General features: G+C 47.7%; 3 protein-coding genes across 10 annotated transcripts in view; 2 read left to right on the forward strand and 1 right to left on the reverse strand.

The window, feature by feature from the left end:
- LOC139765509 (beta-1,3-galactosyltransferase 4-like) overlaps window positions 1-25838 on the reverse strand; it is a 140817-nt gene that overhangs the window by 21413 nt on the left and 93566 nt on the right. The gene's annotated exons all lie outside the window — the stretch shown is intronic.
- LOC139765474 (beta-1,3-galactosyltransferase 1-like) lies at window positions 90-10560 on the forward strand. The gene is made up of 8 exons (XM_071692867.1): window positions 90-313; window positions 2922-3135; window positions 3326-3520; window positions 3966-4187; window positions 4691-4801; window positions 5544-5691; window positions 5992-6117; window positions 8203-10560. The coding sequence occupies exons 1-8, from the start codon at window positions 301-303 to the stop codon at window positions 8536-8538; spliced, it is 1365 nt and encodes a 454-aa protein (XP_071548968.1). The 5' UTR covers window positions 90-300; the 3' UTR covers window positions 8539-10560.
- Window positions 12948-25838, forward strand: part of LOC139765486 (protein amalgam-like) — a 164810-nt gene continuing 151919 nt past the window's right edge. For all 7 annotated transcript variants that reach the window (XM_071692915.1, XM_071692936.1, XM_071692955.1 and 4 more), the window contains exon 1: window positions 12948-13351. In XM_071692915.1, coding sequence (XP_071549016.1) covers window positions 13315-13351 — 37 coding nt within the window. In that variant the 5' untranslated portion in view covers window positions 12948-13314. The remainder of the gene's footprint in view (window positions 13352-25838) is intronic.

Genomic DNA, 25838 nt, shown 5'->3' on the forward strand with positions numbered 1-25838 from the left:
TGTACCATCCAAACGGACCACTGTGGTCAAGAGGGGCCAACTGTACCATCCAAACGGACCACTGTGGTCAAGAGGGGCTAACTGTACCATCCAAACGGACCACTGAGGTCAAGAGGGGCCGACTGTACCATCCAAACGGACCACTGTGGTCAAGAAGGGCCAACTGTACCCATCCAAACGGACCACTGTGGTCAAGAGAGGGCCACCGACACCAGCCAGCGGGCCACTGTCATCAAGGCAGGCCTCCCTGTAGCGGTCCAGTGCAGGTACAACAGCGCCGGCAGCTCCGTGCAACAGGCCATGATGGAGGCAGGTAAGGCAGGTGAAATCCGCCTGTGTCTGGCGAGGGTCGTCACGCCATTTCGTGACGAAGGAAGTATACATCCAGTGGGTGATAAATGATAATGATCATAATGATGATAATGATAATGACAACACTAATAATAATAATAATAATAATAATAATAATAATAATAATAATAATAATAGTAATAATAATAGTAATAATAATAATAACAATAATAATAATAACAGAAATAATAATGATAATAGGTTTGACCACACCAATGTAGGTGTGTGCGCGCGTGCGTGCGTGCGTGTGTGGTGTGTATGTGTGTGTGTGTGTGTTAACAGTACGAGGAGGGAGTGTTCTACTTGTGGAATCTCATGTCTCAAACTTTTTCTATTAAATAACATTTACAATCTGTGTACACTGTCCGCATTCATAGCTTCATTACTCAATGTATTTCATTCATTCTTAACACTTATTCTACAAAAATAATTTCTTTACATCTTTTCTGAAATTTTTTTTGCTTAATCTCATATCGTAGCCTCTGGTTGTTCTATAATTGCATCTCTTTAACATCTGGTCTCGAATTCAACAAACTGTTTCAAAAGTCAAAGGGCTGTTATCAAGTCATCCCCTACTCTTCTCTCTTCCATGGTGGACAATTTCATAGCCACTGCTTCTCACTATAACTCAGCTCTCTTCATTCTGGTGCCATCTTTGTTGTCCTCTTCCTTTGGACCTTCTCTACGAGTTCTTTGTCCTTCTTTAAACTGCAGTGACAAAACTTGGAAGATCTTCCTTATCCATGCACTTGCATGAAATTCTAATATTTCTGAGCAGACAATCTGTCTCCTTTACTCTGCCTCCTGAGGTGGGACTCAAGCATCAGTGTCGATCATTACGTCCCTCTCCTACACAGATTTCTCCTGCTTATTCCCTGCTACATGATGTTTTGGAAACAGACTTGCTCTCACTGTGTCCCATCCACATTACTTGTACATTTCCTCGGGATGATACCATCGACCTTGTATTAGACCAACTTTGGAGATTGTCTCGGTCCCCTTGTAAACTGGTGCAATCCCCTTAGATTTATACTTTCCTTGAACACGGTTTTGAGTCCAATCCCTCAAATAAGTCATTTACAGAGATCATGAGGAAAAACAGTACCAAGATTAAACACTCTTATGCCACACTGATGTACACTCTGTTTCCTTCCTTTAAGTTAACCTTCTGTCCATCAGCGGAGTCCCCTCCTCATCCCTGCCCGAAAATCCAGCTCCTTAATCGACCTTGTGTCTCAAGTCTGTAACACACACAACTTCCCCATTTCCGGTGCTGTCGATCTCTTAAGCAGGTTCTCCTTTCAAGAAATCTATCTGTCTGCTTTATGATTATCATTTCCAATATCTTACAACCCCCCATCTGTCAGGATGACTGGTCTGTGGTTCAGCACAACTTCCCAGTCTCCTTTCTTCAAGATGGGTACGATACTTGCCTCCCCTCGCTCTTTACTTTCCTCCAGCGACGTCTTTGATGAACGTCATGACAAAGGGCTTGTTAAGTGGATCCGTACACAAGGAGAGATTTCGTCAGGATAGTGTGATATGGACCAGAGCCCTTAAGCAGTCTGTTGACGACCTTTTCTAATCACTTCACTGCTTACGAAGACCTTGCCACTTCATCATCTTCGATTCCCTCGTCGAATTAGCTGCTCTTTAATAACTGACGAATTTAAGGGAAAAACACTGAATTCTTTCCTGCCTTGTTCACATGATTCTTTCCAAAGTCTGTCTGTTCACCTTTTCATGTCGTATTTATTTCTTACCTTCTTGTACCTTTCAGATAATGCGGGTGGCTGAAGTTCCCCCAATATCTTTACCCGTGGCACACGACGTCCTTAAACTTAGTTATATTTCTTCTGTCTTCTGATATTTGAGGCTAAAGACACCTACGCTCCTACTCCTTCATTGTACATCCACAAGGCCTCTCACGACCCTCACCCACATCATGTCTACTGGACCTCATTTCCCAATTCATGTTTACATGGAAACTATCTAGCCTGTCCTTACCTTCTACCACTATAATTCTACTTTGTTCCATTTCTTTTGTGTTATGTTTATGATCTTCTTTACCGCAGACTCATACCCAAGCGTTACATGATAATTTTCTCTCTGGCAAGTGGTGCATCATGTATGTTTTGACTTCTTACGGTAGAGTGTGTGAGGGTAGGTTTCCGAGCGTGATCGCTGACATGCACGTGTGTGTGTAATGTGTACCGGGGCAATGATCAACGAGTTCCATTAGCGATGATCACATCTCGATAAGTACTCAATTAGTCGAGTGAGTTCAGGGTAAAGTGAAATTGATGACATGCGCTAAAGAGGGACGCCTGCTGATGTTAGCAGTGTCGACATGGAGTGACTGGGACGCCTGCTGATGTTAGCAGTGTCGACATGGAGTGACTGGGACGCCTGCTGATGTTAGCAGTGTCGACATGGAGTGACTGGGACGCCTGCTGATGTTAGCAGTGTCGACATGGAGTGACTGGGACGCCTGCTGATGTCAGCAGACATGCAGTGACTGGGATGATGCTGCGTCGCACGTCGCTACAGAGCAGTTCACGTCGTTGCAGGAGTGTGTTCGCTGCGTCACTCTGGCAGGAGGCTCATCAAGCAGAGGGCGGCAGTGGTGCTCCTGCTGGTGACGACCGTCCTCCTCCTGGACGTCCATACCGTCCTGGACCCCGCGCCCCCCGTCCTCCAGCATGTCCCCGCGCAGCTCAACGGGAGTGGCGGGGCAGGTGTGAGGGGTGGCGGCCCCGGAGCCACGATCACCGGGCCGGTAAGGTAGGTAGGTGAGCGGGTGCTGGAGCCTTTAACTCCAGTGGTCTGGAGGATTTCCAGCTGACCTTTCGGGATTGGGTTAAAGGCCAGGTCATCATGTTTAAAGGTTGTTGTTATCATAGTCAAGGGTCGTTGGGTCGTTCTCAAGGGGCTTGATATACATAACTGATGACCTTCGACATTTCTCTTTCAGCTTCGTCCTGCCTTTGAGGAGGAACTCCACAGAAAACGGGAGTGTTTCCGGGCTGGACCAGAGGCTTCGGGACTCGACGAACTTGACCGGTCGGAGGGTGGGACCAGTGCCGACGGCCGAGCCCCGACCTCAAGGACTACAGCAGAAGGTCCAGGAACACTACTCACCCGTCAGGCCCTACAAGGAACGCTTCAGGCAAGTCACGCGGACGGTTACGCAACTTTGACTAAGGTTTGCTCTGGTGTTACATATGTTGCTGGAAGGCGCGCTGCCTGTACGTAAATCATTGGGGGTAACATTAGTTACCTTAAGTTACTGGGTAACACATTAGTTAGGTTAAGTTACTGGGTAACACATTAGTTAGGTTAAGTTACTGGGTAACACATTCGTCAGGCTAAGTTAATAGAGCAACCTATTATTTAGGTAAGTTACTGGGATGATATAATTCTAGGTAATTCATTTTGGGCCACATATCTTTTAGATATGTTACTGTGGCCATAGGCCATTTAGGTAGGTTACTGTGGCCACACACCTCCATGCTCACCTGATGTCTGGTCGTCACCTGGGTCGTCGACTGGGGCTACATCGTTCATTCACCCCATCAAGCTACATGAGACTTAAGTGTTCCCTCGACCCACAGGTTCATCTACTCAAGGGAGCGAGTGAGTCTCGGGGGGCCCAAGGTGAACCCCGTCCCCCGTCAGGTCAGCTGGAGGCACCAGCTGGCCCACGTCACCGTCTGCAACACCACCCAACCCTTCATCCTGGCCGTGGTGCCCTCTGCCTTGGCCAACACCTCCCGCAGGAAGCAGATCAGGTCCAGTTGGGCTGACCCACTTCTCTATCCTCACACCAGGCTCAGGTGAGGGGCAGGGTTGGGTAGAGGGAGGCACGAGGAGCCCCACAGTAAGGGCTGTGGGGAGGAGCGACCATGGTAAGGGCAGATGAGTCAGGGTGAGGGCTAGGGAGAAGGAAGGAGATAAGGTACACACAGCACAAAAACGAGCTATACACAAGTGAACGACAAGTCTCAGAATGATCACCTGTTAACCTTAAGAGGTTTGCATGCTCTCAGATTGTTTCGTCCATGTCTTATATCATATCACTCTAAAGTGTAAAGGTCGTTTCTGTGCTGAGTGTACAGCAGAGACAAGAGAGAAGGATGCAGGGAGGAGAAGGTAGACCTAAGGTTAGTGGTGGCTGGTGGGTAAGGCACTGGGGTAGAATTATCATTGTGAAGTGCGAGTAGAATGGGCTAGATAGTCGGTTCATTAAGAAGAGAGAGAGAGAGAGAGAGAGAGAGAGAGTCGAGTCTTTAAGGGAACTGATCGTATTTGTCTCATGGGTCGACCCTTGGTGAGGCAGGGCCGTGTTCGTGCTGGGGGCCACGTTGGACGCCGCCCTCCAGGAGGCCGTGGACGCTGAGGTCGCCATCCACGACGATATCATCCAGTCCAACTTCATCGACTCCTACAAGTAAGACATCGGTGTAACCACCTCTCAGCACTTAGCTCGTCCGAACTCACTCGAGACGCAGTAGTGGATATCACCGCATCCGTCCGACCCCACACAACTTGCTCCATCGGGGCATTTCATGTTCTAACACACCTGAAGTGCCTGTAGGGGGGTTCCTGACACACTCTGACAATATAGAACAACTGTTGTTTTTTTTTACGATTTTTTCTATTTTTACGTGATTAAGAAGACACTGGAATTCTCTGTTTAACGTTGAAGGTGTACTTACGCTTGCGGAAAGTTTGTAACGTTTTAGAAGTCGTTATGGGAAGTAATTATTAGGACTTGATTTTGAGTTCGTGACCAAGGAAGCTCGCTAGCGAGTCCAGGAACAGCAGCGGATATAGAGGTGTAGGCCTGGGTGTAGGCAAGGCGGTCGGTACGCTACGGTAGCAACATTTATGATGATGATTCTTGAAGCACAGATATACCAGAAGATCCCTATATGACTAGGTTACACGACATTACCAGGTTACACCCCCAGCACCAGGTTACAATCCCAGGACCAGGCGTATACACCCCCAGTACTAGGTTACGCCACAGAAAAGTGCACCATATAGTGTTTCAGATTATATGGACCGAAGAGCCATGTTATGGTCCTATACTAGGCTACAGCAAAGTTCTAGGTTACTTATACCCATGTTACAAGCCACAGTCCAGCCCAAGGACTGGCTATTGCTACCTGGACGCTCTCCTTCCTCAGGAACCTGACGTACAAGACGCTCTCATGGCTGACTTGGGTCGCCTCCCGCTGCCCTGACGTGCCCTTCGTGGCCAAGGTGGACGACGACGTCCTCGTCAACCCCTTCCACCTGAGGACCTTCTTCCTAAGGCGGATGGCCAGCGACCAGGTGAGAGCGCTAGGGAGATGCCGTCACTTCCAGTGGACGAGTGAGCAGTCACCGTCTAACACCAGTGGTGGGGAACCTGATAAATGATCTTGGGAGATGGTTGAGTGAACGGTGGCTTCTTGAATTTTGACTTTTCTAGTGGGAGGGCTATTAAATGGTGGATACTGGTGAATATTTGTAGATTCCATTGCTTTTATATGACTTTCGCTCGCTCTGTAACTAGTACTGAGACTTTCGCATCTCTACCCAATCATAACTCATTAACCAATGACACACGCCTTATTTGTTTTGTTTACCAAGAGGGACAACAGGAGTGACGAAAGTCGTGACGGAGAAGAGCTGCCACACTCCGCCACCCGCTACATCTACGGCAGGTTGGAGACCCAGTCGCGGCCCCACAGGAGAGGGAAATGGGGTCTGACTATGGTTAGTCTTCAGTCACTTAGTCTAAGTCCTTTGACACGACGGTTCGATCCCTGAGAATAAAGACTTGGTTTCAAACGGTTAGGACTGAGGCCCAGCTATCGTATCTCAGGATCGAACTATCGTGCTCAAGGGTCGAAATATCGTGCATAGTAGTTCAATTATCGTGCACAAGGGTCGAACTATAGTGCACAATGGTTGAACACAAAATAGATTTAAATCTGAAAAGTATGTTTAGAAAGGAATCTTCGCCTATTTCAGCGATTTTTGTTAAATCCGACGCTTCACACACGAACACATTAGAATCACACTGCTATATATATACGTACATAAATATGTAAACATGTCTGAGTGTGTAGATATGAGTATGTATAAGGAGAAAACACATACACACACAAAAAAGATAATGAATACATAATAACACACAAAAATGATAATAAATACATAACAACACACGAAAAGATAATGAATACATAACAACACACGAAAAGATAATGAGTACATAACAACACACGAAAAGATAATGAGTACATAACAACACACGAAAAGATAATGAATCAAAGAGGAATTGGGTGTAGAGAGAGATCGAGAGATCGAGAGAGAGAGAGAGAGAGAGAGAGAGAGAGAGAGAGAGAGAGAGAGAGAGAGATGAGAAAAAATGAATCTCCAGCTGCCCACCTTGACATGGAACAGTTCTTTGATGGCAGAACAAGACGACACAATTGGGGCATTAGGCGAGAAGTGTTGTACTGAGGCACGCGAGGAAGTGTTTCTCCAACAAACGAGTCTTTCCGGAGATGTGGAACAAGCTAAGTCAACCAGCAAAAATACAAGGGGTTTGGGCTAGATTTATGAGGAGGTATTTAGCAGAAATGCTTCTAATAGTGGGTGACGGAAGGGAAGTGGAATGGTGAAGAAAGAGACGTTGGATGGACGAAAAATATGAATGGCACAATGACCAGGTAGCGTTTAAAAAGGCATATGACGTCCCATAATGAGGACAGCAGGGTAAGAATTCGTGGACAGAGGTATTTCGAAATAAGGATGGAGGACCTGGTTTGTCCAAAGGAGCAGCGAGTCTCTTGGGAGTGAAGAAAGAGTGGTGGGTTCAGGGAAGGAAAAAGGGTGTATGGACTGTCACTTCGACATTCACACAAACAGTGGGATACAATCTTTGGAGATACAATCTACGCCTTTTTTTTTATGAAATGTGTGTATTCGGAATACAATACAGACGCTGTACTGTGGAGGAAGCGCTACAGAAAAGGGATGTGGATGATACCTATGTAGTATACCAGTCCAGTCTGTCCACCGTCCAACCAGTCATCAACTGTCGGAGGAATAAATATCTGTCAGTGGTGGAATGTTAAGTTGCAATAACCTGTATCCATATCATAGATCCATTCACGCTGGATCTACATACATATGAGGGTCGTCTTATGATTTTCCTTCGCTTTAAACTCTCAAAACGTGTACAGAAACGCTCGAGAAGTTAACGTTAAGATACTGCTATAAGAGGAACAGGCAATTAGAGGAGAAAAAGAGCAATTATCGAGCCTAGTTTTAGACGCGATCCGTCAACTACTTAAAAAAAAAAAAGGTGATTGGGACGTGAGCGTATGGATCCTCACACGTTGGAGGAACTACACAAGCGAAAAGCGAGAAAAATTCACAAGCAACAGGTCCATGCTTCCTGAGCGAGGTCTAGTATCATAACAATGCAACGAATGCTGTGATGTTGGGTGAGCTTAACTCACACCATCGTCAGTGAGGCGTGGAGTATGGAATACCTTGAGCATATTTGTGTTAGATTTTGTGAGTGCAGCATCTAACTCTACTACACTGTCGCCTTAGTACGAACTGCGTGGCATCAGATGACCCCCCCCAATCTCTTCCAATCTTCCAGGAACCCTTCACTCTCCTCTTCACCAAAAACGTGCAGGAGTGACTCTCTCATTCCCCCTTCACTACACCAGATTCCACTTATCAACAACACTTCCAGGCTGGTATCTCATCCTTCACCACTTCCTGCAGCAGTATCAAGCTTTCACCATCTCTTGTACTGGTTCCAATCCTCAACTCTTGCAGGAGGAGTACCCTGAGGAGTGGTTCCCGCCCTTCGTGCTGGGCCCGGCGTACGTCGTGGGTCGTGACGCCGTCAGGAGGCTCGTTCAGTACGCCAGTCACACGCCCTTCCTGCCGCTGGAGGACGTCTTCACCACGGGGCTGGTGGCCCACGCCGCTGGGGTCCCACACGTCCAGGCTGCCCAGGAACTGTACGCTCTGAAATCCTTCCACGACGTCGTCTTGGGTGACAAGGCTTTCCTAACCGAGAACAGCGAGTTATACAGGAATCTCTCGTGGACCCGAATCATCAAACACTTCCGTATGAATCCAGCCGCTGATAGCCACCCTTTACACTAGACAACCTTGCTAGCTACGACGTAGCCTCCGTGCAGGACACTACAGTGGTGGAACTGACTGGTGGGGAGCTGTCTGGTTGGGGGGGATCTGCCTGCTGGGGGAGGTAAGACCCGGGAGACTAGATTTTTCAGACTTGGAGATCAAAGCGTGTGCTGCATTTGGGCTTACGTGTTTGGATAGTTCAGGCTGTAAAGGCGTCATGTTCTAAGGCGCCGGGGATGAAGTAACGTGACAGGACATAAGACGAAAGGGAGTGGGGGCAGGTGGTTACACAGGTGCCCTCATGCGAGTTATATGTGAGAGCCTGAAATGAAGGCAGTGTGCCACAGGTTGCCTGTGTACGGAATGTCACCGTTTGGTTCCTCTGAGATGCAGGTGTTTAGCCTCTTAGGCACGACGGGGAGTCCGGCCCTTGAACACGACGGGGAGTCCGGCCCTTGAACACAACGGGGAGTCTGGCCCTTGAACACAACGGGGAGTCTGGCCCTTGAGCACGACGGAGAGGCGGGCCCTTGAACACGACGGGGAGTCCGGCCCTTAAACACGACGGGGAGTCCGGCCCTTGAGCACGACGGGGAGTCCGGCCCTTGAGCACAACGGGGAGTCCAGCCCTTGAGCACGAGGGGACCATCCTTGAGTGTGACGGCGTGACCTTCTTTAATCCACGACCGAAGCTTTAGGGTCAGGTCATAAGTAGGGCTATTGTACCCAAGGATCAGTTGTGCTCCTGGTGGACGGAATGACGATTCAAACTGCCACGGAACAGTTCGTCAAGTTTGCGAGGCAAAATTTACGATAGTCACAACCACAGATAAAAATCTTATGAACACGGCATGAAAGACGGAACAGAAGAACAACATATAGGACGGAACAGAGGAACAACATACGAGACAGAACAGAAGAACAACATATAAGACGGAACAGAAGAACAACATATGTCTTAAGAGGAACGTGGCTGTTGATGCAGAATTACTGCTATGATTTTGATGAACAGAATACGAAAAGATTTGTGGGAGAATCTAAAGTATACGCAACACATGAGGACGTACAATAATTCTATGGATGAGTAGAGAGGAAGGAACTATATTAGTGAAGAGATGATTGAAATTCAGGTTGAATATAACACGAATCTCACTCGTCAGCATCTTATTGAAATACACGTTACTGCTGAAACATTGCCACGACCCTACAAGACTACAGATAACAGAAGCCATGTATAAGAGAGACTCTAATCTCTTCATAAATCATCAAAGTATAATAAACAAGAACTCTACAGTTATCCTCTACCGCATCCCAAGGGACCCCAGTCTCTACGTCAACCAGATTTTCTCAGGTGCGGAAACCTCAGGCAAACTCCCTAACCGAGTTTGACCCCTCCCGACTCCGAGGGAACACGGTCCACGGATCATCATATCATCTACCTCACCGCTCTCATTTGTAACATGTCAAACTGTGATTCATTCCTGTTCTTATACAGCGTTGTGTCATTTATGATTAACTTGGCTGTAAATGGGCAGAGTCCGTGTGCCCGAAACGTCTCGTGTATTTCAAGAATAAAGTGAAAATGATGAAACTTTCTCCTTAACAGATGTCCTGTTTTGCATGCGAAGGCGTCAGGTAGAGGCAGTTTAGTCAGTGACATGCCGTCTCATCAGGCAGCCATCAGGGGCAAATTAGCGGTGACCCTCAGGAGCGACGGGGTGGAATCAAACCTGTCAGGGATAATGAGGACGTCAGCCGTGCCTGATGCCATACCTCACTCACTTCCCGCGCACACCCCTGGAGGAGGAGGCTATGGTGTGGGCTTGAGAAGAGGGTCAAATGGGAGATGGGAGTGTGCGAATGATCTTCAGGGAAAATGAGAAACTGTCTTTTGAGGGAGGTGAAGAGCTTGGCGAGAACAAAAGAGGACGAATGGGAACGATCTAGGTGTAAATAAGAAGAAAAAAGAGAGGTGGGGGTGAGTGTCTTGAAGTATTGTTGAATAAGATGATAAGGAAGTCGATGGGGTGTGTTCAGGATGAGATGGCATACTGAGAAAGTCCAACCAAATAGTTCGAATCCTGGCGCCCTAAATGTATGTATATATATATATATATATATATATATATATATATATATATATATATATATATATATATATGATCACACCAGTCCGTGACGAAAGTTATGAAGATGAAATCGCACTTCATTAGTTCACATGATTTTAATTAACATGTAATCTTTCTATATGTGCGACACAACATGTGCCATGCCACATGTTTAGAAAGAATACGTTAAATAAGATTACATAAACTCCTACCGAAGTGCAATTTCACCTTTGATATGTAGAGGCAATGTTACTGACATATATTAAGGATGGATTCACTTAACGACATACATGGCTAATGAACTGAATTTCTCTATGTTTCATAGTTGCATTCTTTTTTTCACAAAGGTTTAAGATGAATTCAATTCTTGAAGGATGTGATGGACTCCTCTGTGCTACCTCGGGCAGGACCAAGACTTGTCTGTCTTACTTTTTCTTCCGTTTCCCAAATGTTTTCTTGATCAACTTCTCCCCTGCCCCAGATACCCTCTCATAACACTATACTCTCCTAAAGTCTCCAAAGTTACTGCTTTATCAACCACCACCTGGAGTAGGAGAGTTCTCAAACTTCTTCACTGATTTATTCTGTTTTGCGTTGGAAATCATACGAGTAACCGTATTGAATGTAAAGGCAATGGTGCCATTCATCATTCTGCATTTGTTATCAGAGATCAAATGTCCTTCGTAATATACATATCAGTCAGTCATAGTCTGTCAGTCCAGCAGGTTCCAACGATTAGTTTACCTTTGACATGCGTGCGTCTTACAACACCACCTAGTAATGAAGAATACTCTGTGGTGAATACTGTAACATACATACTATCTTGGATACGCCACATCACGGAAATAGCTAAGTCTGCCTCTAAGAAACTGGAAGTCCTGTTCAGATGTCGAAATTTCTTTTCTTCCGAACAGGTGCTCAGTTCATACAGAGGATTGAACTTTCCTTGTTTGGAGTACTGCTCTCACATCTGGGGTGGTTATAGCTCTACATCTTTACTTGGCAGAGTCGAAAGCGGTCCGACTTATCAACTCCTCCAGGCTAACTTCAAACCTTGACCCACTTGCCCTACGCCGCAGTGTTGGTTCACTGTCCCTCTTCTGTAGGTGTAATATTACTTTGGTTTTTGCTCCCGAGAGCTGTCTGCTTGTATGCCCCCACCACTGTCTAGATCACATAACATTCGGCATGCTGCTGTCATATGATTACTGTGTGGCTATTGGCAACCCATGGTGGGCCGTTTTGATAACTGTTTCTTTCCTCATACCTCGAAGCTTCGGAGTTCTCTACCTTCTCATGCCTTTCCCAGTAACTATGACCTGGCACTTAGTAAAGGACAAGTTATTCACTTCCTCCAAAATTTGTAAATGCTTTTCTTCGTCTTTTATCCCTCCTTTCATTAAGCTCTTTGATGTGAGCTTTTGTCTGTGACTGGAACCACTAACGTAAAATAGAAATAAGATCGAGTCATTAACGATTCTAATCATTTCTCGAACAATCTTAGCAACTACATTAGAATTATTTCAGTATTCCGACTATAATCAGTTAGGGAGTAAAGTTATTCAATAATCATCTACGTAAGTTTAAATAAGAGGCAAGTGCTCGACACTGACAAATCATCGTGGAAAATGCACAATGAACTTCGCACCACCCAGCCCCCGCGAGAATAATGTGAGCTAAATTCTACCTCCTCTTCCATTCCTCCTTGTCATCTCAAACTGCCAAGTCCTGCTGTCATCAAAGCTAGTCACGTAACTCTATGGCTTTTACAATTAGCTCAGAATCTGAAATTAATGTGTGGGTGAAAATGCGATCAAACAGTATGAGCGTTAAACAGAAGGATGTGTGCGTGCAAGAGTGCATGGAATCAGCGAGCGCGCGGGATGTGATGGACACATAGCCTATCAGGTGTGGATGTATGGTAGGCAGACACTCACAACTTGAAGCAGGGAGTGAAGAAGCAGCAAAATCATTCTTATTGACCCGACCGTGTCACTCCAGTCCTAACAACCATATACGCGTGAGTTGTACACGCATAAAACCTGTAGTCACGCCACGGCAACACGAAAAAACTCCCGTCATGGTCAACTGCATTGTTTGTTATTGATTAACAAGCGCGTCTCCGTACGAGCAACTTGCTTACCTTTGCTAACCCAGGTATCCGACGACAAGGCAATGAACAACAGTACAACTGAAAAATAGTCATGCGAGGAGTATGCATGAGGGAAAGAATATGTGAAAACAGTAATCGCGCGACGGGCAACAACACTGTTCTGTTAGCAAGTTAGCGACCATCGCGTTAATAGGCGTTAAGGACGGAGGGGGAAGCCAGTAGTGAGCCAGCGTCGGGTGGGGAAGGTTGGCAACGCACTCGACGAACTTCGCCCACACTGACGCGTGGTTCATGCCCCTGTGCGAGAAGGCCTTTCGCCGGAACTCTCAAGTTTTCATTACCTAGATCATAAGTAAATCTTAAAAAGTCAATGTAACTTTTGTTATTGTGGTTTGTTCTGAGTGTTGCTTGTGTGTAGACCAAAGTTTCTCGGAAGCGATGAACATAAAGACACAACAGATATTAACGGGTACAGAGACGGCAGACTGAAGTGTACAAATAAGGTCTTTACTGTGAGAAAAAAAAGAGGTCTGTCTTTAACATACAAGAGGGAAACCTTGTGTGGCCACCAAGATGTTTTTAACGGTGTTAATCATCGTCTGCTGTTACGGTAAGTGATATGTGCTCTGTTTTCTGGATTCTGCAACCTCCGCTTTATGAAAATTTAGATTTTGTTGGTAAAATAGGATAGGGAGAACCCGTGAATTATAGTCTCCAGGAAGACCACACGTGCACAGTATATAAACGGGCGCAATAACAACGTCCATGCATGTCATGCGCATTCACAGATGCTACCTCACTCTGCCGGGGCAGACGGCTGACACATGAATATTAAATGTCTTAGATATATATACATACATTCATCTGCTGCCCAGCCGATCGAACAGACGGACTAGACAGAAAAAGAGGAAGACAAATGCCACAGTCAGACATGTGAACGACATGGCCACAAAGAGAACACAAGGTTAGATGGACAATCGACATACCCTAACATAAACATTTTCAAGACTGACGCGTTGAGGAGACACACACGCCACAAATAGGGGGTGACAAGACGCCACAGTCAGACAAACCCTACCCAGCAGACGTAGCGTAGCGACTGCACAGAGCGTGCAGACGGGCGGCTAACACAACAAGGTCTCACGTCTGCACGTGATGAAATACTTACCTCAGGTTCACCAACCTGAACACCTTAATGCCACCCATCTTAATCCGGCGCACCTGTGCCTCCTCCATCATACACGGCAACGTGCCAGCCGCCCCCCAGTTCCCTTCCCAGCCTGGTCATCGAAGTCCAACGTGGAAATTTTGCCCGCTACTCTCCTCAAAGCCCGAGGTTAGGTAGAGACTCGTAGCTCGGATCGTGAACTTGAATGAATGTAGTGGTCTGAACTTTAAACCTCTCATCTTGAAATGAAAATTTTGCCCATGAAATACGAACAGGAAGTAAAGCAGTGAGTGTTGCATGAAAAGGTAGAGTCATTCATTTAATGAGTATAGGAGTACTGATTCTCCTTGTATCCGAGGGTTTACTTAAGGAGACCTTACAGGTGAACGAAAAGGAGATTAAATCATATGTCTCATTCGTCGTTAAGATAAAGGACCTGTGGTACAAACGAAAGTACTGTATAAACTCTCGTTAACACGAACCACACCAGCGAGGCTGCCAGCTATGTTGCACACTCGAGTAGCAAAGATTGAAATTAATTTTCACATCTTAGCCACTGCCCCATATTATGCCGTGACGGTGGCCTACAACCTGTGTCCGTAAACCTTGGTTCGCCGCCAGGCAGCTAAGGTAGTAGCGTCATGGATCATGTAGGTCATGATAGGCGCAAGCCTATTATTATTGCACATATTAAAATGTCATCTCAGCTATGCACCCTGGTAATATTTATATCCATCGTCTTTCATTAGCGTGGGGCACAGTCGTGAATTATAATTTGAAAATAGATCGTGTATCATTAACCTGAACTACTTAGAGCCTTTTTTTTTTTTTTTTAGCCAGGTTAGAATCAGAGCATATATTATGATTTCTACTGTTTACTCCTTGAAATGAGGTACAGTATATAGATTGTGGAACCCGCTGGGCTAAGCTAGGTTAGAGGTGTCCTAAATAATTCCATTTTTCTGGGCAACAGATGGAAGTATTTCATTTCTAGCTCTCGCATATACTCTTTGGGGTCCCATAAGATGACTCTCTCTCTCTCTCTCTCTCTCTCTCTCTCTCTCTCTCTCTCTCTCTCTCTCTCTCAGTGTGGAGGACCTTCCCAGGATGGTGTTACTAAACCCCTGGTCAAAAGGGTTAGGAGGGTTGCTTCATTCTTTCCTCATCTGGCGTTAGTGAGAGAGATGGACGTAGCAGATTGCTCGTAATGATGGTCAGGAAGAGCCTGGGCTGGGGACCTAGTGGCTAGGCTGCGTCCGTGGTTGTGTGGCTAGGCTGCGTCCCCAGTTGTGTAGCGCGCGCAGCCACTGATGCGTCCCGCGGGTGGAACTGGCTTGCGCGCGGTAGAAGCCCTCATCTATACGACTCCGTCGCAAGCGGTGTTGGTCTCCGGCGGCACCAGCCACCGACAGTGGTTCTTCGTATCGCGGTCGTAGCGTATACGACCTTGAGTCTAACACCCTCCCCCCCGGCGCCGCTCGCCCCCGACCGTAATTCTACCGCGGTCAGTTACAGCTCCATCCGTGATTCTACAGTTCGCGGTGTTAACCCCAACTGTGATTCTGCGGCGCACAGTATATATATATATATATATATATATATATATATATATATATATATATATAGGTTCCCCAACCATGATTTTGGCGCTGGTGGCGCTAGCCACCGATCGTGGTGGTTCTACACTTCGCCGTGCATGCAACCCCCGGATTCTGCGGCGTACGGTATTATCCCCGACCATGATTCATCCTCGGTAGAGAGAGAGAGAGAGAGAGAGAGAGAGAGAGAGAGAGAGAGAGAGAGAGAGAGAGAGGAACGGGAATCCGTATGTTTGAGCTTACACCCCACGTGAAGTCACCATTGGCCAGGCTGTATCATTAGTAATACAGTCTCGTCAGAAACTTCTTACTCCGAAGTTCACGTATCCCTCCCTCCCAGATAACGTTCTCTCTTTCCACACTTTTCTTCAGCGCTCCCAGAACCTTTGCCCTTTCCCCCACCATATGAACTCTCTTCCACTTCCGTGGCTCCATTCCCTGCCATGTCCACTCCCAGGTATCTAAAACAATTCACTTTTTCCAATATTTCTCCATTTAGACTCGCACCACAACCCTGCTAAACCTATTGACCATGCTTTCATTCACATTTACTCTTCACTTTCTCCTCTCACACACGATTATGCAGGAAGATAAAAGGCGTACACGGGATAGAGTGAATTGGAACGATGTGGTATACTGGGGTCGCGTGGTGTTAGTGGACTGAACCGGGGCATGTGAAGCGTCTGGGTTAAACCATGGAAAGGTTCGTGGGTCTGGTTGTAAATAGGGAGATGTAGTTTTGGTCCATTACACATGACAGCGAGCGAATGGATGTAAGCAGATGTGGCCTTTCTTCGTCTATTCATGGCGCAACCTCACTAAGACGAGAAATAGCGATAATATATATATATATATATATATATATATATATATATATATATATATATATATATATATATATGCGTGTGTGGACGTGTATATATATACATGTGTATGTGGGTGGGTTGGGCCATTCTTTCGTCTGTTTGCGCTACCTCGCTAACGCGGGAGACAGCGACAAATTATATATATATATATATATATATATATATATATATATATATATATATTTGTAATATATATATATATATAATTGTAACACTCGTGGAGGCTTCCCCATCTCTTGAACCTTCTCCGCATTCATACGACTTTTAAACTGCGTGCAATCCACATTCACAGTTTGATTATTCATCTCTCATTCGTCCTGTATATCTTATGCTAAAGATGTACTTTTTTTATACCTTCTTTTTCAGCAAAACTGAAGTAAGGATTCATATACTTGGTGTAGAGAATAGTAACATCAAAGGCTTTCGCAATAGCCCAATGCGAAAAACGTTATTCCTCGCAAGAACAGCAACAATAATCCTCGTTATATTACGCGTTTAACGAATCGGCAACGAAAAGAGACGGATCGAAACGTAAGTAGATTATATATATATATATGTGGCGCAAATGAGGAGAGTCGTATGAAAGTAAACGTGTCAGGAACCGGGAGGATGTGAACGGAGTATACAGGGCGTCGTCTGGGCCTCAAGACCACTGAATATAGGGGCAGTTCCTGCCACACATAACAATAGGTGTTTTGACGCTTCCATCCGTTATGTTTTGACCAGCATAGAAGTATCCAGGCTTTGCCTTCTGATACTTGCGAAGTATTCATTCTCTGCTCCCATACACTTGAGCAATATCCTCTAACTTTAGTAAAGATACTTAAGACTTATTCTAAATCTACTCGAAATATTTGAGAAGTATCTTGACTCTGGTCGACATAATTGGGAAGTCTCCCCAGCTTCGGTCGAGATACTTGGGAAGCATCCTAACTTTGGTCGCGTTACTTGAGTAACATTCTAACTTCGGTTGGGATGCTTGGGAAGTATCCTAACTTCGGTCGGGATGCTTGGGAAGTATATCCTAACTTCGGTCGAAATACTTGGGTAATAACCCAACTCTGAGCGAAGTACTTGAGGAGCCATCTTAGCTTTCTCCTCCATCAGCAGTTCACAATATAATCATTCCCACCATTTTGACCCAGTTGTCCAATCTCTCGCGCTCTCCCTAATATCCTCTCTGGCGGTGCCCGCCCACAGGATGGGGCCCGAGTGTGTATGTGCTGTATAAATACACCGCCGCTTTTTGCCACTCGAAATCAAATCCCGTATCCACGGCTGGCGTCAACCAGACACACTGGCACGCACAACTCGACCTTTCCTCTCCCCCAGCCCGCACTGAAGACACAGTCGTCTCCTATGTTGACAACCTTCGTGTCTTGATATTATTGCTCAGGTTAGACCCAAGCGATGCTGGGGTTACGAGAATATTCTCCGTACACGTCATGGAGAATCGAATAGTCTGATTATTATTATCTATAATGAAGTGAAATTGCCGGATATTTGTACATCAAAACTTATATAAAAAATACCAGGAAGAGAAACTGCGAAAATTGGATGACGAGGAATTTGATGTGCCCATTGGTGTAATGGCGAGTCTAGCTGGACTTGCTACATGGCCATGAAAAAAATAATATTGTCATTAATTTCCATGTGTTGTGCATGACTTTGGCATAGTTTTTTGCAATGTATTGCTTCCTTCCGTGGGCGCCTATAAGGGTATTCTCTGAAGCTGAATGAGGTAAGCTGATGGGTATTGTATTCATGAAGTGCGCTTGCATGTAATGCCACCGCGAGCGAGAAACCACCGCTGAAGAGGCGGCTGCAAAGTAGCCAAACTTGCCCTGCTTCTGTGAGGGGAGCTGCACGAGTCTCATAAAGGGAATCATATATATATATATATATATATATATATATATATATATATATATATATATATATAAGAGGCGACTAAAAGGGGTGGTTGCGGGGGGCTGGAAATCCTCCCCTCCTGTTTTACTTTTCCAAATGAAGGAACTGAGAAGGGGGTGTGGGGGGTGCAAGTGAGGATTTTCCTTATAAGACCTAGTGTCGTCTGTTCTTGGCGCTACCTCGCTAACGCGGGAAATGGCAAATAAGAATGAAAAGAAATACTAAGTTGCCGTGATGGGTAATTTTAAATGCCCCTCATCATGGCCATATCATGAAACCGCCTTGATTAAGGTCGCACCTTTCCTCTATCAATGGCATTGATTTATAATGGTTATGATCCACCCCCCACGTCTGCCATGACACAAGGCAAGTAATAATATTGGGCGTCGGCGGTTAGGGAGCCATAATGTCTAGGGTTCAAGTGTGAAGTAAAGACAATATTCCTCTCGTCTGTGCTCTAGTGTGTGGAAAGACTCTAGTGAGCTTAGATGAGAGGATCTTCTTTTCCACATTTAGTGATGATATTCTGATATAAGGAAAGTGATGATGGTGAAAATGAGATTAAGATGGCAGTGAAAATAAAAGTAATGAAGTGGGTGGTCACAAGGTGGATAGTAGAGATGGTGGGTAGTGGCGGGTGGTGGGTGGTTAGTGGTGGGTTGTGGCGGTGATGGGTAGTGGTGGTGGTGGTGGTGGTGGTGATGGGTAGTGGCGGTGGTGGGTAGTGGTGGTGGTGGGTAGTGGTGGTGGTGGTGGTGATGGGTGGTGGTGGTGATGGGTAGTGGCGGTGGTGGGTAGAGGCGGTGGTGGGTAGTGGCGGTGATGGGTAGTGGTGGTGGTGGTGACGGGTAATGGCGGGGTGGGTAGAGGCGGTGGTGGGTAGTGGCGTTGGTGGGTAGTGGCGGTGATGGTTGGCGGTGGGTAGTGGCGGTGGTGGGTAGTGGCGGTGGTGGTGACGTCTTGCAGGGGAGTAAGCTTGGCCACCTTGGAGGAAGTGGCACTTGAGGCGTGAGTGCCGCCTCCCCTCCACTCCACCCCCTTCCCTTTCCCCCTTGTCCAGCGCCATCTGCCGCCAGCTGCTTCACCACGCCCAGGGCGGCGGCACCTGTGGCATGCACAGGAAACAGGGTAGTGGTGACCACCGGCAGGGGAGGGTAGTGGTGACCACCGGCAGGGGAGGGTAATGGTGACCATCTACGGGGAGGGTAGTGGTGACCACCGGCAGGGCAGGGTAGTGGTCACCACCTGCAGGGCAGGGTAGTGGTGACCACCGACAGGGAAGGGTAGTGGTAACCACCGGCGGGGGAGGGTAGTGGTGACCACCGACAGGGAGGGTAGTGGTGACCACCGACAGGGAGGGTAGTGGTGACCACCGGCAGGGCAGGGTAGTGGTGACCACCGACAGGGAGGGTAGTGGTGACCACCGACAGGGAGGGTAGTGGTAACCACCGACAGGGAGTGTAGTGGTGACCACCGGCAGGGCAGGGTAGTGGTGACCACCGACAGGGAGGGTAGTGGTGACCACCGACAGGGAGGGTAGTGGTGACCACCGGCAGGGCAGGGTAGTGGTGACCACCGGCAGGGCAGGGTAGTGGTGACCACCGACAGGGAGGGTAGTGGTGACCACCGACAGGGAGTGTAGTGGTGACCACCGGCAGGGCAGGGTAGTGGTGACCACCGGCGGGGAGGGTAGTGGTGACCACCGACAGGGAGGGTAGTGGTGACCACCGGCAGGGGAGGGTAGTGGTGACCATCAGCGGGGAGGGTAGTGGTGACCACCGACAGGGAGGGTAGTGGTGACCACCGACAGGGAGGGTAGTGGTAACCACCGACAGGGAGGGTAGTGGTGACCATCAGCGGGGAGGGTAGTGGTGACCACCGACAGGGAGGGTAGTGGTGACCACCGGCAGGGGAGGGTAGTGGTGACCATCAGCGGGGAGGGTAGTGGTGACCACCGACAGGGAGGGTAGTGGTGACCACCAGCGGGGAGGGTAGTGGTGACCACCGACAGGGAGGGTAGTGGTGACCATCAGCGGGGAGGGTAGTGGTGACGACCGACAGGGAGGGTAGTGGTGACCACCGGCAGGGGAGGGTAGTGGTGACCATCAGCGGGGAGGGTAGTGGTGACCACCGACCGGGAGGGTAGTGGTGACCACCAGCGGGGAGGGTAGTGGTGACCACCGACAGGGAGGGTAGTGGTGACCATCAGCGGGGAGGGTAGTGGTGACCACCGACAGGGAGGGTAGTGGTGACCACCGACAGGGAGGGTAGTGGTTTTAGTTATAAGGTGATGGTGAGGGTACGTGGCATCAAGGCAGGCTAGAGGCACGGGACTGTAACCAGAGGCTGGGAGGTTCTTTCCTGAGGGGGTAACCATGGCCAAGGACGCACCGCTGCTGAGGTCGACCTCGACATGTTCTGCTGCCTGGCACCGTAGGCTCGGGAAGGGGAGGGACGGTCTGGTGTCAGGCTCTGCTGTGGGGGTGGGGTATTATACTGGTGTGTGTGGGGGTGGTGGGAGTAGAGTAGAATCCTTGCGTAGGGGTGGAGCATAAGACCAGGTGGGAGGCATGGGGTAGATGACCGGTGTGGGAGGAGTGGTAGATTGAATTATTGGAAGTGTGTGGTAGACGACGAGTGTGGTGCGGTGTGACACTGGCTGGCGACCAGTCCTGCTCCTGCTGCTGTGGGTGTGTGTGTGTTTGTGTGTGTGTGCGTGCGTGTGTGTGTGTGTGTGTGTGTGTTTGTGTGTGTGTGTGTGTGTGTGGGGTACCAGCAGGTAGAACACACATCATCTACCACCTGTACATCACACACCATATTACATAAAGTCATACTGATCGACTGTAACCCCCCTCCACCTGGTCATAATGGTGATGAAATCCCATATTACATAATGTGTCTACCTTTCTTCTCCACCTGTTATAGCACGGCAGGTTCTGTAACCTTTCTATATCACATAGTCACATAGAATTATAGCACGGCAGGTTCTGTAACCTTTCTATATCACATAGTAACATAGAATTATAGCACGGCAGGTTCTGTAACCTTTCTATATCACATAGTCACATAGAATTATAGCACGGCAGGTTCTGTAACCTTTCTATATCACATAGTAACATAGAATTATAGCACGGCAGGTTCTGTAACCTTTCTATATCACATAGTAACATAGAATTATAGTACGGCAGGTTCTGTAACCTTTCTATATCACATAGTAACATAGCATTATAATGATATACTTTCTTGTATGCTTCGTTCCTTTTTCCTCCAGCCAGAACATTTCGATCGCACTTTCCATTAACGTTACAGACGCGTGACTTGTGTCACAACGGAGATTGGTCAAAGGCTCTGCTTGCTCGGTGTTACCAGATGTTACCGGCGGGTGACGTGGGCTGTGACAGCCCTCCGGACGTAACGATTAGCGATGAGGGTAATGGTCGTTCGAGCCGGGAGTCAAGAGGGGTCGAGTGGCTTCCCTCTCACAACTCGAGAATGAATGGGTCCAATTGGTCCACTGGTAACGCTAACGACCCATCCCCCCCCTGTGATGGTGCTTCCCATGAATCGTTGGGAAGGGCCGAAAGCTCCTCTGACTGATGGACTCCAACATCTGTCTACCAGACCAGAGTAGACCAGGCCACACAAGGCCATACCAGGGTAGACCAGGTCACACAAGGCCAGACCAGGGTAGACCAGGTCACACAAGGCCAGACCAGAGTAGACCAGGCCACACAAGGCCATACCAGGGTAGACCAGGCCACACAAGGCCATACCAGGGTAGACCAGGTCACACAAAGGCCATACCAGGGTAGACCAGGCCACACAAGGCCAGACCTGAGTAGACCAGGCCACACAAGGCCAGACCAGGGTAGACCAGGCCACACAAGGCCAGACCAGGGTAGACCAGGCCACACAAGGCCAGAACAGAGTAGACCAGGTCACACAAGGCCAGACCAGGGTAGACCAGGCCACACAAGGCCAGACCAGAGTAGACCAGGCCACACAAGGCCAGACCAGAGTAGACCAGGCCACACAAGGCCAGACCAGGGTAGACCAGGCCACACAAGGCCAGAACAGAGTAGACCAGGCCACACAAGGCCAGACCAGAGTAGACCAGGCCACACAAGGCCAGACCAGAGTAGACCAGGTCACACAAGGCCAGACCAGGGTAGACCAGGCCACACAAGGCCAGACCAGGGTAGGCCAGGCCACACAAGGCCAGACCAGAGTAGACCAGGCCACACAAGGCCATACCAGGGTAGACCAGGCCACACAAGGCCAGACCAGAGTAGACCAGGCCACACAAGGCCAGGACAGAGTAGACCAGGTCACACAAGGCCATATCAGGGTAGACCAGGCCACACAAGGCCAGACCAGAGTAGACCAGGCCACACAAGGCCAGACCAGGGTAGACCAGGCCACACAAGGCCAGACCAGAGTAGACCAGGTCACACAAGGCCAGACCAGGGTAGACCAGGCCACACAAGGCCAGGACAGAGTAGACCAGGCTAGAAGAGGAAGGATTTTGTTGACTATATTAAGCTTAGGTGTACTTTCGGAGGTGCCATGTGAACCATAGTCCACCACAGACCTCATGTCCACCACAGACCCCACGTCTACCACAGACCCCACGTCTACCACAGACCCCACGTCCACCACAGACCCCACGTCCACCACAGACTCCACATCCACCACAGACCTCACGTCCACCACAGACCCCACGTCTACCACAGACCTCACGTCCACCACAGACCCCACGTCTACCACAGACCTCACGTCCACCACAGACCTCACAGGAACTCCACTATCCAAGTCGACCACTGACGGGCACATCGACCCAGCGTCCTGACGTCGACTATAACCCCAGCCGTCGACCCCTGGGACTCACACTGGCGGCATCGCTCACCTGTCGACACCTCTGGCGTCATCAGCAAACCCCGTCGATCAAGACCTCTCAAACGACCGTTCACCACGTCATTTGTGAGCTCCACTTAACCACCATCGTCACGCGATGCCAAGGTCATGAATGCAAAGATCCGTATGATGCCAGACACTCAAAAATGAGGAATCATTTCTCTCGAACGTAAATATCTGTGTCACACAGGCTGTCTGATCTCCGTCATTCATATGTGTCTCTCTCTCTCTTTGCCACACTGTCATTTGTCCTGGTGTCTCCCGTCTTCGCTATGTCTCCTCCGTCCTAAGACGAAGGACGTGTGTCACACAGGCTGTCTGATCTCCGTCATTCAGCTGTGTCTCTATCTCTCTTTGCCTCACTGTCATTTGTCCTGGTGTCTCCCGTCTTCGCTATGTCTCCTCCGTCCTAAGACGAAGGACGTGTTTTGAGATGGTAGTGCCCTACGCTGCGCGGGCTCGCTCCGCCGGAAGGGCCTTCCAAGTTCTGGTGTGTATACTACCTCAGTGCGGGTAGAAGTGTCTGGGTCGGTTGATGACTTCCTGGAAGGGAATTGGCGTGGCTGGAATGGAAGGTGAGGTGCGTCATCAGAGGCCGGGTTATACACGGAGTGACTGGGTTATTCATTATTCATCAGTGTTCAGTGTTTATAACTGCTCACGTTATTTGCAGTGTGTGTGTGTGTGTGTGTGTGTGTGTGTGTGTGTGTGTGTGTGTGTGTCACAGAACGAACGTTTTAAAAAGCTTTCTCTAATGGAACAGCTGACTAAGACTTTTTTTTCTTTAGAGCCTTGTGTGTATAATGAAACGTTTCTCCAGAGCTTTGTATAATGGTGCGTTTTTAGAGCTTTGAATAATCCAACAGCTGACAGACAGCTTGACAAAGTTATGTTATGGGCGTTTTTAAGCTTAGTCTTGTGGGTCAGCTGAGGGCGTTTTTTTAAGCTTGGTCTCAGGGATCATCAGCTGATGGGCGTTTTTAAAACTTGGTCATGTGGGTCAGCTGATGGACATTTTTTTAAGCGTGGTGTTATGGGTCAGCTGAAAGAGGTTTTAAAAGGCCTGACATTATCAATAACGGGATGATAATAAAGTTAGTATTTACTCTTCTCAAGAATAACATTCTCAAGTAATATTTCGTTGTTTATATGCAAGGCTTTTCTGTACGTGTTGGCAGCCGGAGCCAACACGAGTGCCAACAATGGCAGCTGTTGGGAGCTGGGGACCATAGTGCTCGGGAAGGATCATACAGCATCCATCCTCTCTCATCCTGGATAGGAACAACAGGGTAGAAATAAAGGTGTTCCAAGTTAATGCACTGGGAGGCATGTAGACTCCAGGAACAGGGGAGGTTACCAGCAGACAGCCAGGGCCTTTTGAGGGGTGTGGTGTGCGGTCTGGGATGTGTCACCAGGCGGGAATTGAGAGCGTCGAAGATGTGGCCAGAAAGAGAGAGTTTTTAGGACAGTGAGATGAAGCGTACGTGTCAGGAGGGACTTGATATCAGGCTCAGTGTGGTCCATAGTGAGGAGTGAAGATGAGGTGAACTAGACGTGGGAATGTAGTTACAGCAGAGAGATTGCAACAGTAAGGAGACGTGTTGATTAAAGGAGGAGACAACAAGGTGGAATAAAGCAATGTGAAATTGGGCATGAAAAAGAGAGACATGTAGTTTATGAAGCGATGTTGTGGTCGGGAGGAGCCAAAAATTAAGTTAAAAGGCCATGAAGAAAGAGCGAACAGGGTCTTAAAGAACAGGAAACACAGTAGATTAGAAGCTAAAAAGAAAAAAAAAAAAAAAAAAAAAAGGTTGAATTTTAATGAAAAGGACTTTAAAAGGTTGAAAAAAAGGGGTGAAAGTGAAGAGAGAGAGAGAGAGATGAGAGAGAGAGAGAGGAGAGAGAGAGAGAGGAGAGAGAGAGAGAGGCCTAGGAACCCCGTAGACAACAACAGACTGGAGTGTACGGGATAAATATGCCATTTTGAGCCATATCTTTTATACCATAGTAGACTAGTCGAGAGTTCAAGTATAAGTAAAATATCTTCGTACGCAAATCCTCCCCTCTCTCTCAAGAACATTTTGAAGATGGCAGAGTTAAGATACGAAGTATATAAACCGGAATTCCACATATAAATTGATTCACAACGTGAATAACGTGCATTACAAAATTCAAATAATTCATATTCGAACGATAACACTGGGAGAGCATTTTCCCCACACAAACCTTGGTGTTCAGTCGGCGGTTGCTACGAGTGTACTTGGTGAGATTTGAATTTCGTTTTCATTCCACGGATGTGCTCCCTCAGCCCTCGCTGAAGTTTAGCCCGTAAGTTGTCAACTAACGGCAGAGCGTCCATGTAAATTAATTTACACTTGATCCCTTTTGATTTTCAGGTAATTAAACCATGGAATAACCTCGGTACTAAATCACTCGTGGTTGATATCTGACTGTGAAGTTCACATAAATATGAACTTAAAAACTGTGTTTCTCCCGATCTGTAGCATATTTATTCCTTTCTAAATCATATTACATTAATCTGCTTTCTATAATGCGCTGGCGAGTGTCAGCGCTAGCATTGTACAGAGTTTATACCACAGTGAGGCAATTTTTGGCTCGTTATCCCGTGGTGCTAGT

This window comes from Panulirus ornatus, chromosome 4 (genome assembly GCF_036320965.1).
Source record: "Panulirus ornatus isolate Po-2019 chromosome 4, ASM3632096v1, whole genome shotgun sequence".
NCBI classification, from domain to species: Eukaryota; Metazoa; Arthropoda; class Malacostraca; order Decapoda; family Palinuridae; genus Panulirus; species Panulirus ornatus.